Below are 12643 nucleotides of genomic sequence, written 5' to 3'. Positions count from 1 at the left end.
TGCAAGCTGGACATGAGCGCAGCATCACCCTGCTCACCTGTGCTTCCCAGTATTCAGAGGCATAATGCTTGTGGCAGTGGAGGTAGAACAGAGCCACAGGTGCGGCTAGTAGACATGAGTAGCCTCGTCCTTCCTGAATCCGTTCAGTCCCCAAGCTGGTGGCTATCGCTGCAGCCGACACCCCTCTTAACTCACTTTGTCTCTTGCAGGTCCAGGCCTGGCCTTCATTGCCTACCCCAAAGCTGTGACGCTCATGCCACTCTCCCCTCTCTGGGCGACACTTTTTTTCTTCATGCTTCTGGTCCTGGGGCTGGACAGCCAGGTAAGCCACTCATGGGGAGCGTGTTTTTTATTGAGCAGAGCACATTGCGGGGGGAGGCACGATGCAGAAATGGCGTAGAGCAGCGGTTCTCAACCTGTGGGTCCCCAGATGTTGTTGGACTACAACTCCCACCATCCCTGAGCTCTGGCCTTGCTAGCTAGGGGTGATGGGAGTTGTAGTCCAACGACACCTGGGGACCCACAGGTTGAGAAAGGCTGGCGTAGAGGGAAAGCGGCTTCTTTTACTTGCAGAAATCAGTGGGCGGCGTTTGTGCTACGGGTTTGCTAACACGGCCGCAGACGGGAAGGTGGTGCTGTTGGAAGCATGGGAGGAGGAGGTGTTTAAGAAGTTGGCAGCCGGGAGGGAGGGGGGAAGGAAAGGAGGGAGGAAGAGCATGCCATGATAAGAAGAAGGTTACAATGGCATGATGGAAATGGGAGCGTAATGCTGTGCCCACAGGGCAAGTAAAAGAGACTGAACCAGAACTTGCCAGTTCACCTGAATGCAAATGGAGCTCATGTGTTTGCACTGCTGAGGGGGCACAGGGCGTGTGCAGAGCGCAAAGCAGGGCCAGAGAGAGTCCCAGGGGCCAGGTTGAGAGGCCTGGAGGGCCACAGCTTGACCTCAGTCCTGAGGTTCCACACCTCTGTGTTAAGCAGAGCGTAGACCAGCACCTCGTGCCAAGTTTACCCCCCCCCTCTCTCTCTCTCTCTCATATGTTATTTCATCCTGCCAGTTTGTGGGAGTGGAGGGTTTCATCACTGGCATCCTAGACCTGTTTCCGCAGCCAGCAGCAGGCTCGCCACGCAGAGAGATCACCGCTGCGATTTGCTGCCTTGTCTGCTGTATCATTGACCTCTCCATGGTGACTCAGGTGAGGCCAATGTGTGGGAGAAACCCTTTCTATACGAAACGTGAGTGCTACATGGGCTTGCCTGGGAGGGGCTGGCTCGTTTTCTGGGTGGGCCACCAGAAGCTCCTGGGCACAGTCCAAACTCCTGGGTAATAAGAATTACTCGGAAGGTGTAGTCAGTTTAAAATGCCTCTCCGCACCACCAGCACCCATGGCTTCATGAGCCATAGCCTCCCTATGTCTTCCCAAAGAGAAAAGCCATCATGCTGCATGCAAGAGATGCTCTGGCTAGGACTCCAGCCAACCTTCAGGCCACAGTGTTTCTCAAACATGGGTCTCCCATTGTTGTTGGACTACGACTCCCATCATCCCTGACCACTGGTTCTGCTAGGTAGGGATGATGGGAGTTGTAGTCCAACAAATAATGGGAGACCCATGTTTGAGAATTACTGTTCCAGGGGAGGGGAATTCCATTGACATGGGGTAACTACCGCATTGTCACCTTCCCCATGTCCCCATGATCAACCTGTCGAAAGAAGTATCCGTGATTCAGGTTCCAGCCATTAATGGTCAGGACCATTTCAGTTCCTTGGCAAGTCCCATCCTGGATGGCCGGAGCTAGAAGCTCAAGGCTTGCCCATTTGGCTGTGCTTGGGACATGCTGTTTGCAGAGAGGGGCCCGTGTCTCTGTGTGTGTGTGTGATGTGTGTCTGTGTGATACACTGTCTAAACAAGTCCCCGTGGCCCTGTCTCCATAGCCCCACTCCTCATCATGGCTGGAATTTCTCTACTTGGAATAATAATAAGCAACACGGATAATGCGCGTATTCGGTAATCGGTTCTTTTCCTGTGCCATGTGACCCTAGGGCGGCATGTACGTCTTTCAACTGTTTGACAATTATTCGGCCAGCGGGATCACCCTTCTGTGGCAGGCCTTCTGGGAGTGTGTGGTGATTGCCTGGGTCTATGGTAAGTGGCAAGGGAGACACAGGGGCAAGGAGATTTCAGGAAAAGCAAACACTTTCCCTCCCTGCACAGTCCTCTGCTTGACTCTTGCTTTGGCTCTCCCCACCCAAGGCTGCCGGAGATCTGGGTGCTGTGAATGGGGCCCTTTTCAGGTTGGTGCGGGAGGGGACGGCCTGGCTCGAGGCCCAAAACTGATTTGCTCTTCCGCGCAGGAGCTGACCGCTTCATGGACGACGTTGCCCGTATGATTGGCTACCGACCGCTGCCCTACATGAAGTGGTGCTGGTCTCTCATCACCCCAGTGGTGTGTGTGGTGAGTTGAAAGCAGTGGGGCAGAAGGTCCTGTATACGTGAAGGAGCATCTCCACCCCCACTGTTCTGCCCGGACACTGAGGTCCAGCGCCCAGGGCCTTCTGACAGTTCCCTCATTGCGAGAAGTGAGGCTACAGGGAACCAGGCAGAGGGCCTTCTCGGTAGTGGCGCCCGTCCTGTGGAACGCCCTCCCACCAGATGTCAAAGAGAAAAGCAACTACCAAACTTTTAGAAGAAGGCAGCCCTGTTTAGGGAAGCTTTTAATGTTTAATAGGTTATTGTATTTTAGCATTATGTTGGAAGCTGCCCAGGGTGGCTAGAGAAACCCAGCCAGATGGGCGGGGTATAAATAGGTATAAATTATTATTATTATTATTATTATTATTATTATTATTATTATTATTATTATTATTTTATTGGAGAAGGGCCCTGTTTCAAACATGGGCTAAATCAGCCTGGCTTTTCACACATTTGTTTTGACTTGCTGCCGAAATATTTGACTGCTGCGACTATATTTGAGCGGTCCCGTACTGGTGTATGCGTGGTGTCGGTGGTGTTTTTAGATTACCACATTCCCAGCCGAAAGAAACTTGTAGTTTGCCTACATTTAAATAGTACAGCACATACTAAGGAACACTGGTCGTTATTGTCTCTCCCCTGCACTGTGCAAAATACCTGTCCGAGTTTACTCAAATGTGATTGCACTTCTTCTTCATGCTGGATTTGTCTAACCTGTTTCAGGGGCAAGACTGCAGGGTTATCCCATTCTCCGTAGTTAGAATCATACAAGGATCATTTAGCAACGCAGGAATTTCAACTAAAGCATCTTTGACAGATCTCCTAGGAGATCTCCTCAGTCTTGTAGCCAGGTGTACTGATATTTGAGAAGGTGTGAATGAATGAATTTTATTATTACGGTCACTGACCAGTTCCGGCTCACTTACAATATCAGGAAAATCATAAAACAGAACAGGAATACATTGAATTGCAATTGGGTATAACAGAGACAGTTCAGATATAGCGGCAGTTAAAAATATATATTAAATCTTGATCACTAAAATATAACCTAAAATTTTCATTTAAAACCTTAATCATTTTGGTAGTACAGCTTGTTCCCTAAGTTTTATGGCAGTCACACATAATTTGGCCACCCTTAGTGTGATCTCTAGAGCCTTGTCCTCTACTAGGAGTTTTAGACATTGAAGTTCGGACCCATTTGGAGATTTTTGTATAACAGGAGTGATAAATACCGAGTGTATATTCCTGTAGAAATGGCAGTGTAACAAGACATGAGAGACAGTTTCTACCTCCATCAAGCCGCAGGAGCAGACTTGTTCCACGTAGGGTTTACCCTCGAATCTGCCCTGCAATAAGGCAGATGGCAGCACGTTTTGAGAAGGTGTTTTGTTTAGCACAAGAGAACTAGGACTGGGTTTTGGCTGCCACCTCTATTCCCCCTACCCAAGGCTAAAAATAATAATTATCATCTCTGGTATCTCCTCCCTCCTTCACCACTAGGGCATCTTCCTGTTCCATGTGGTGAACTACCAACCACTGACTTACAACAAGACCTACATCTACCCATGGTGGGGTGAGGCTATTGGCTGGGCTCTGGCCCTTTCCTCCATGCTCTGCATCCCCTGCACGGTCGCTTATAAGCTTCTGCGAAGCAAGGGCTCCTTCCAACAGGTGAGTAATCAGTCTCTCGCCTCTGGCCAGTCCCAGCCTGTTAGGATGGAGTTGCCAGGCACCTTGCTCTGCTGGCAAGCTGAGGCCTGCCAAGTGTCCCATTTGGTCTTCCTGGCGACGGTGCAGTTTGCTGTAGACCCGTCTAGGTGTTGCTATGAGGCTGCAGTGGTGTCCTCACATCCACACGGCGTACATTTACAGCACTGTGACAGTCATGGCTTTCCCCAAAAAGAATAATAGGAGCTGTAGTTTAAGGATGCCAGCAGCTGTTGATCTGTGATAAACTACGGTTCCCAGGAATCTTTGGGGGGAAGTCATGCGGTTTAGGAGTGCTTTAAGTGTACGGTGTGTGTGCTTATTCCAGCATAGTTATCTTTCCCTTGTTGCAGCTTGCAATCATTCAGTGTGACCTTAAGGTAAAGGTAAAGGGACCCCTGACCATTAGGTCCAGTCGTGGCCGACTCTGGGGTTGCGGCGCTCATCTCGCTTTATGGGCTGAGGGAGCCTGCATACAGTTTCCGGGTCATGTGGCCAGCATGACTAAGCCGCTTCTGGCGAACCAGAGCAGCGCACAGAAACGCCGTTTACCTTCCCGCCAGAGTGGTACCTATTTATCTACTTGCACTTTGACGTGCTTTCGAACTGCTAGGTTGGCAGGAGCAATGGGAGCTCACCCTGTCGCAGGGATTCAAACTGTCGACCTTCTGTTCGGCAAGTCTTAGGCTCTGTGGTTTAACCCACAGCGCCACCCACGTCCCAGGCAGTGTGACCTTAGAGATGCTCTAAGGAATTTGCACAGCACAGACTTGATGCCAAGCTGGATACTTCTGCTGATGAAGGTGGCTGTGAGAGGGGCCGGCCCTCTTGTTTTACAAATGAGACATGCACGCCTCCTCTGCACACTGTGCAGCCAGCTATCAGGCACAGCCATGACTGCTACGCTGAATTGCAGGCTGCTAGCCAGCCATGCTGCTAGACCTGGGGAGGAGAATGGCTTTTTGGAGCTGCCTAGCATCCGTATGATGTAATCTCCAGTCACCCAAATAAAAGCTCCGAAGCAGGTTCTGCGGTTGCTAAAGCAGCTGTTATTTATACAGTACTTCCCTCTTTCCGGCCAAGCAGCTTGCGGTGGTGCTAAGACTTTAAAAGCACAGAGAAGATGCAAGCATAGATTTGGAGAGGCAGGTGCCAAATGGGCTTCTGTGCTTATTGGAGATCCTGTTCCAAGGTTCTCAAGGATCTTGGGTTTTCCATGCCTCGGCTTCAGTCCCATTCTCCACTTCAGAACCACAGCGTAAGATTTGGGGGAGGCTTTTCTGCCATTGAAGCAGGAGGAACTTCCACTTCTCTCAACACTCTCACGCCACCCGCAAAGCTGTTCACACTTCCAAGCAGACTGAATCTGCGGCCCATCCCACTGGTGGGAAGGAGGCCTCAGTAACAGGCTTTTTAATTTTGTGGCTCCCCATGTTTGAAACCCTCTCCCCACGGATGCCCGCTTGGCTCACTCTCTGCCACTTTTTAGGAAAGGTGTACACACCTTCCCATTTACAGGTGGTGCTGTGGTCTAAACCACAAAGCCTAGGGCATGCCGATCAGAAGGTCAGCGGTTCGAATCCCCGCAACGGAGTGAGCTCCTGTTGCTCGGTCCCTGCTCCTGCCAACCCAGCAGTTCAAAAGCACACCAAAGTGCAAGTAGGTAAATAGGTACTGCTCTGGCGGGAAGGTAAACGGCGTTTCCATGCGCTGCTCTGGTTCGCCAAAAGTGGCTTAGTCATGCTGGCCACATGACTTGGAAGCTGTCTGCGGACAAACAGCAGCTCCCTCAGCCAGTAAAGTGAGATGAGCACCACAACCCCCGAGTCGTCCACAACTAGACCTAACGGTCAGGGGTACCTTTACCTTTGAGTCCTCAGAAGGGCTGTGTGTGATTTGCGCGTTGAAGAGATTTCTAGGCCATCCTTCAGCCATTGAGGACAGGGTGCAACAAAATGCTAGGTATAAAAAATTACATGAAAACGTTAAAAAGCGCAGGACGAAATCATGACAGGTGCAATAAAACTCAGCAGAGCGGCAAAGCCAAAAACTATTGTTAAAACCAGTTTGCCCTCCATGCTGAAAATGCCTGGACAGATTGTTTATTTAAAAAAAAAAGTCTTCACATGCCATCAGATTGATGTTGGTTGGTTGGTTTTGGTGTACCATTCATTTGGCCTTGGTTGCTGGTTTTAATGTACGCTAGGGGAGGGCCGCAGCTAGGGAGTGGCGAGGTGGGCCCCTGGCAGGGGATGGGACGCATGCACAAAATATGTCCATAAATATAAATATTGATTATTGTCTCATAATAAATGGTTTTAAATAGAGGGTGAATTGAATGGGTGGAGGGAGGCGGGTTGGAGAAGCGGCAGAAAGAAGAGCTAATTTGTCTGTGGCTGGGGGGGGGGCACAATCTGGACGGTTCTGCCAGGGGCGCAAGATCACCCAGCTACGGTTCTGCGCTAGGATAACATTTTAGGCTTTTCCTTTAAAGTCCCTCCGTTGTACTGATGGCTAACGGATGTAAGGACCCCGACTGTGCTAGTTTTTAAGCGAGATGGAAAAAATGCTCTATGTAAATAAACAAATAGTGAACAAGCGGACGTGCTTGTGCCTTGAGTTGCTTGTTGACACCCCTGCCTCGTTTCTCCCCCAGCGCTGGCAATTGCTGACCACCCCCGTCTGGGGCCACCACCACCTGGAATACATGACACCCGAAGCGGAGACAAAACTGCTGCCACCGCCAGACAGTCTCACTGCAGCCCCCCTGGAGAAGGCCACGCTTTTTGAGACTGTGATTTGATTTTCTTGTACCCTCTTCCTCTAGCAATAACACCAGGCACCAAGGTCAGCTGTTTGGGGGTAGCAGGGAAAGTTGGCAGTATTGGAGACTCAGCCCTTCGCATAGTCAGGAGGCTCCCAGTGCGAGAAGTCAATAAAGACCCCTGATGGCTGGTGGCAGTGGCTGCCGCGAGCTTTTCGCCGCTTTGTCGGCGGCCTCACTTGCCACCTTCCACCAGGGCCCTAGACGTGACTCTGCTGCAGTGGGGCTTGGGGGCAGGGGCTAATCCTGGCTCCCATGTGTGGTGGCCGACCGCAGATCTGTGAAGTCAATGAATGCCACAGGTCTTTGGGATGGGGCATTGCGTTCTAGGTCAAATGGCATGCGGCCACTCCAGATGGGAGCCAAGCTTGGCTCTCATTCGAAAGCACTCCTATCCCCCACCCCCTTAAAATGCATCTGGGGGGCCATTGGGGCAAGCGGTGCATGGCGGTGTGGCTGGGCTGGTGTGGGTCCTTCAGCCAATGCCTGACTCGGCCAACTGCTGGCACCATACCTGCCTGCTTGCAATTTGGCTGTGTACCTTAGGTACCTTCATACCATTAATGGGAAAGCTGTGAAATCAGGTTGGCTTGGTCTGACATCGGTAGGACGGAGGTGCTGCTAGCAGCAGGGGACAAGGGCTCCATGCACACACATACCCACCCCAGCACATGCAAACTTCCACATTTCCTCCACATGGCGCAAAGGCTAACCTCCTCTCCTCCAAGATCACCTCATCCAATAGTTTCAGTATTAGCATTCAAACCTCAGGCAAGGAGGGCATTCACTTCCTCGTACCAGATAGGCTGGACCACCCCATTCCCAGCCATCAGAGCAACTGGGACCGGCTCCATCCCAGCTTTCATTACTATCCCCAGTACAGCTCCACTAGGTCTCTTCCCCCAAACCCACCCAGCACTGCTGGACTCTAAACCTTCTGTGGGGTGCTTTTAATCCTCGGGGGCAAGTGCTGTTTGCCCACTCTTTCCACCCATCATATATCCCAATCCTCCGCCTGATCTTACCTGGTTAAGGTCTACTAATGGCATCCTGTCTCTCAGGTTCTAATCCTTCCCCGACTCTGCAAGAGAAAGCAGAAAAAGACCATCACATTTCCAGTACTCTGTGTGGCCTAGTCTCTTTTGTACCTTATTCCCCAGTCCACCTGCCACAAATCATGTCCCTTCCCACAATTTTGGTTGCACTTATGTGATCTTGATCATGTAGCAGTTCCCTTTTAATTTCTTGCCCCTACCATTATGCACTCTGCTGCCTTCCCCACGCATTCCTCCCCCTGGAGAAAGATGTCTGTCATCAACATTTTGGCTCTTACCAATGGCTTTTGGGTAGGCTGTGACTGAGGCCACTCCAGCTGGAATTGGAGGACAGAACTCCCGAAACTTTCTCTCACTGTAGAGGGAAAAGGAACCTCCCCAAGTTAATAAGAGAGAGGGGAACGGGAGTGCCAGAGAAATGGAGTGTGTGGGTGTTGTCTTGAACAAGCAGATCACCAGCTGTCCTGTTCCCCCTTCACAAACAAACATGGAAAAAACTCTTATGGAACAGCACATCACTCTCACACACAGAGACACACACACACCTTAATAGAGTTGGCAGTTTTATTTCTGTAGCTTTAACATCTGCCTGACAAGCATAAATTCAAAAGATGCAACCTGGAGGTGTCACAATGGAAACCACCACGATGATAAATTCTAGAGGAGTGCTAGTCTGTTGCAGGGGGAAAAAACAAGACAAAAACCAGCAAAGTGTCTGGTGGCACCTCAAAGTCCAGCACATTTATCGAGGCCATGAAAAAGCTCATAATCAAAATAGATTTGTTTTGTCTTGAAGCTACCACAACTTTTAGGGCATTTCCGCATGACCCGGGCATTCGTCTTGATTTATTTGCAGGGAGCTAAGAGCAAGTGTTATCCCTCCACATTTCCTATTGCATTTTCCCCGTCACTTTCCTTACTGCAAAAAGTCCGATCTTTTGGAGAAGTGAATTCAGTGTGCAAGACCTCATTTGCCGGTATGTCATTGAATCCCTCTTGAAAACAGAGGCAGTCTGGAAGCGTCCGTAGTTGCTACACCGGCTGAATTTATCCCTGCCATACAGCTGCTGCAGCAGCAATCCTGCTGCTGCTTCTTGCCCAGGTGTGCTCAGCCCCTTCTCCACCCCACTCCACCTCCACATTCTAGCGCCCAGCCATGCTGCTGCGCCTCCCCGTTGTATGTATTTGTAATATATGAGTGTTTGTGCCAAATTGGGCTGAGCCCATTTTCCTCTGCACACCAAGCTGTAATCACTACCACCACCCCATGCTATCCTAATTCTCAGCTCCCTGTTATTTTGGTTTGGTTTTTCCCCCCTCTCTCTTGTTTTTGCACCTACCCAATTGCGGTACAGATCCAACCTCTGACAATAAATATGGGAGAGATTCTGCCTGTGTCAATTGCATCTTTGTCAAAGCTGCTTCGCCTCCAGTCCATTTGGGCAAGTGGGACACTGCCCCCCACCAACCACAATCTGCCACCCCTTGCCTGCCACCAGTCCAGGGGGTGGCGCTGTCCACTTCCTTCCCCTCCTCAGTCTCCATGTTGCCCTTGTACATCTCAGCAGGGAGGATGGGGTAAAAATTAGCATTCATCGGCTCTCCCCACCATTGGCTCTGGATCCTCCTGCTCTTGGGGGTCCCTGGCTCCTGCCCCTTGAGTCCCAATGGGGCACCAGCCACCACTGACTCTGGTATGGCTGGCTGATAATGGCGACAACGGGGTCTATCACTAACAGGACAGTGATCGCTATCTAATCTTATGGCAATTGCATACATGTGAAAAAGCGGGGGGTAAAGGGATTGGGGGGCGGAGAAGCACATTAAAAATGGGAGGCCGCAGAGCAGGGTTGCCAGGTGGTACACGATTTGCATTCTGGGCCAGGTGTTGGAAAGCCAGGCCAAATCAGGCCAGAAGAAAATTGACCAAGGTGAAAGAATTACTGTACTTTTTGCTCTATAAGACTCACTTTTTCTCTCCTAAAAAGTAAGGGGAAATGTGTGTGCGTCTTATGGAGCGAATGCAGGCTGCGCAGCTATCCCAGAAGCCAGGAACAGCAAGAGGGATCACTGGGCAGTGATCCCTCTTGCTGTTCTGGCTTCTGGGATTCAGAATATTTTTTTCTTATTTTCCTCCTCCAAAAGCTAGGTGCATCTTATGGTCTGGTGCATCTTATAGAGCGGAAATATGGTAAAAAGGAAGAAAATGATCTGAGTTGGGAAATTGAGACAGGAGTGAGGGATGACAGCCCAGAGTTATTGATATGAGTCAGAGTGCTGTGGTGACCTACTTAGGAAGGAAATCTCCCCCCCACCACCACCTGCATCTTTGGATTCTGGTGGCAGAAGTCCCATCCCTTCTGTCAAATAGAGGGAACGTGCCTCTGGACAATTTTTGAAAAAAACAAAATTATGATGATTCGTGCTCAAGATGACATCAGAGCAGTTATACGCAATCCTGCTTCCGGTACTATTTGTTTATGCAAAGGTTTTCGGGGCAGACATAGGATCACGGAATCGCCATGTTGGGAGGGACCTTGAGGGTCAACTAGTCCAACCCACTGCAATGCAGAGGAATCTTTCACCCAACATGGGACTTGCACCCATCAACCTGAGATTAAGGGTCTCACGCTCCACTAATTGAGCTATCTCAACGCTCAGCACCTATTGTTTTGTTTCCTATCAGGGCATGTCCTGCAACTTCTGGTGGAAACCCTGTAACTTTTCACACCACAAATGCTCTAGGTGGGGTTAGGTTGGGTTTGCTTGGGGGTTTTTTTTTGGTCCCACATCTGTTGCTCTATAGTGCAAAAGTCCCTCTCCGGATGGCAATGATTGAATCACACTGAGGGAAGCATTGCAGAACAGCTGATGAAGCAGAATGATATGTTGGTGGTCCAGTATAACTGCACCACTAGTACAACTATTATCATGGCAATGGCATTTTTGCAGAACTCACACACACATCAAGTAATAGCAGGCAGTGCTATGCACTGCGTAGCCTTCAAAACATTGCTCTCACAGAGCACGAGCACAAGGTGGCAGCAGAAACACTGCATTCAAGCCTGTAAAATATTATTACAATCCCTTCCTCGCCAGGCAAAGGCATTGCTAGCTGAATTCTCCCAGCGGCGTATCTTGGCACGCTGTGTTGCCATGAATAGGAGAAGCAGCTGTAGCTCTTCTCTCTCTTTCTCAATCCCCTCTGTCTCTCTGAGCACCATAACCATCTTTATGAAAGGATGGCAACACTGGAAGCCGCCTTTACACTGTGTCAGCCCACTGGCCCATCTAGTTCAGTATTGCCTACACTGACTGGCAGCAGCACTCCAGGGTTACAGACAGGGGTCCCTCCCAGGCCTACCTGGAGATGAACTTGGGACCTTCTGCATACAAAGCAGGTGCTCTGCCACTGAGCTACAGCTCATAGGAAGCTGCCTACCACTGGCCCATCTGGCTTAGTATTGTCTACACTGACTAGCAGCAGCTCTCCAGGGTTTCAAATGGGGACATTCCCAATTTTCAATGTTTTCAGTATCCTGTGATGCATTCCCTCCCCAAGTCTAGACTGCCATGACTCGATGCCTACAAAGAATTGTAGAGTTGGAAGGGACCTTGAGGGACATCTAGTCCAATCCCCTGCAATGCAGGAATCAGCTGTGAGCAAACCTATTTCCTGATTGGCTGAACCAGGTTCCCCGAGTCAGATTAACTACACAGCAGCACTGGGAAATTGTCCAACCCACTGCTCGTTTTGAGATTATTATTTTTTAATCATTTTTATTATTAAGGGTTGTGTCCAGTTAAGTCACGCTCAGACTAACCCACTGAAATGAATGGACATGACTAATCAGGTAGAACCCTGAGCCATGAACACTACCTAGAAATGGACGTCAAACAAAAACGAGAGGTGTTAAGTTATTCTTCAGAGTGCTGTGCATGATGTACTCATCTTGTTCACTAAATTTATATCCCACCGTCTTCTCCAAGCAGCTCAAGGTGGTCTCATGGTTGAGTAGTGAGTTGCCGCCCCGCTCCCAGTGGAAATAAAGACACATGACACAATTATTAAGGTTAATGGGCTAAATAAGGCCACAACTTTATTGGTTACAGGTGATGAGCGGTATTGGCTTAGGCACTGGTCCTAACCGACTATATCCAGCTTCAGCCCGTCCGCTTGAAGTCCGGGAAGGGTTAACCACCAGTAGGGGGAGTCCTGCTGATGCACATCAACTAGGAACTCCCCCGGGGTCACCGCTAGGGGGCGTGCCTTAGGCCCTCACCTCCTTAGGCTTCGGACAGGGCCACGCCCCCCAGAATCCTTTATCGGACTACCCTTCCATAAGTGGGGAAGGTGATGGCGCTTCCTCCCCTCTTCCATCTACAAAACAATACCAATACCAATGCCTAACCGCCAATACCAAGAAAGTTGTGATGATTTGCTACGAGGTAGGCGAGAACCAAGTGGCTGGTGCCAATTTGCCAAGTGGAAAAATTCCTACCAGGCCCCTCAACGGCGACCAGCCGAGGTCCATAGCAAGGTCAAGGAACGAAAACCTTAAAGGGCAGGAGGGTGGGAAACAGGA

The 12643-nt window shown here is 50.0% G+C and overlaps 1 protein-coding gene across 4 annotated transcripts in view; it reads left to right on the top strand.

The window, feature by feature from the left end:
• LOC310837445 (sodium- and chloride-dependent creatine transporter 1-like) overlaps positions 1 to 9446 on the top strand; it is a 30312-nt gene extending 20866 nt beyond the window's left edge. For all 4 annotated transcript variants that reach the window (XM_083724054.1, XM_083724056.1, XM_083724055.1 and 1 more), the window contains exons 9-14: positions 210 to 322; positions 1059 to 1196; positions 2042 to 2144; positions 2354 to 2454; positions 3972 to 4142; positions 6835 to 9446. In XM_083724054.1, the coding sequence (XP_083580180.1) occupies positions 210 to 322; positions 1059 to 1196; positions 2042 to 2144; positions 2354 to 2454; positions 3972 to 4142; positions 6835 to 6981 (773 nt within the window). In that variant the 3' untranslated portion in view covers positions 6982 to 9446. The remainder of the gene's footprint in view (positions 1 to 209; positions 323 to 1058; positions 1197 to 2041; positions 2145 to 2353; positions 2455 to 3971; positions 4143 to 6834) is intronic.
• The last annotated feature ends 3197 nt before the right edge of the window (positions 9447 to 12643 follow it).

Source organism: Podarcis gaigeae (assembly GCF_964106915.1).
Source record: "Podarcis gaigeae genome assembly, chromosome: 2".
Taxonomy (NCBI): Eukaryota; Metazoa; Chordata; class Lepidosauria; order Squamata; family Lacertidae; genus Podarcis; species Podarcis gaigeae.
The sequence above is the reverse complement of the archived record's forward strand: the minus strand, read 5'-3'. Positions and strand labels throughout refer to the sequence as shown.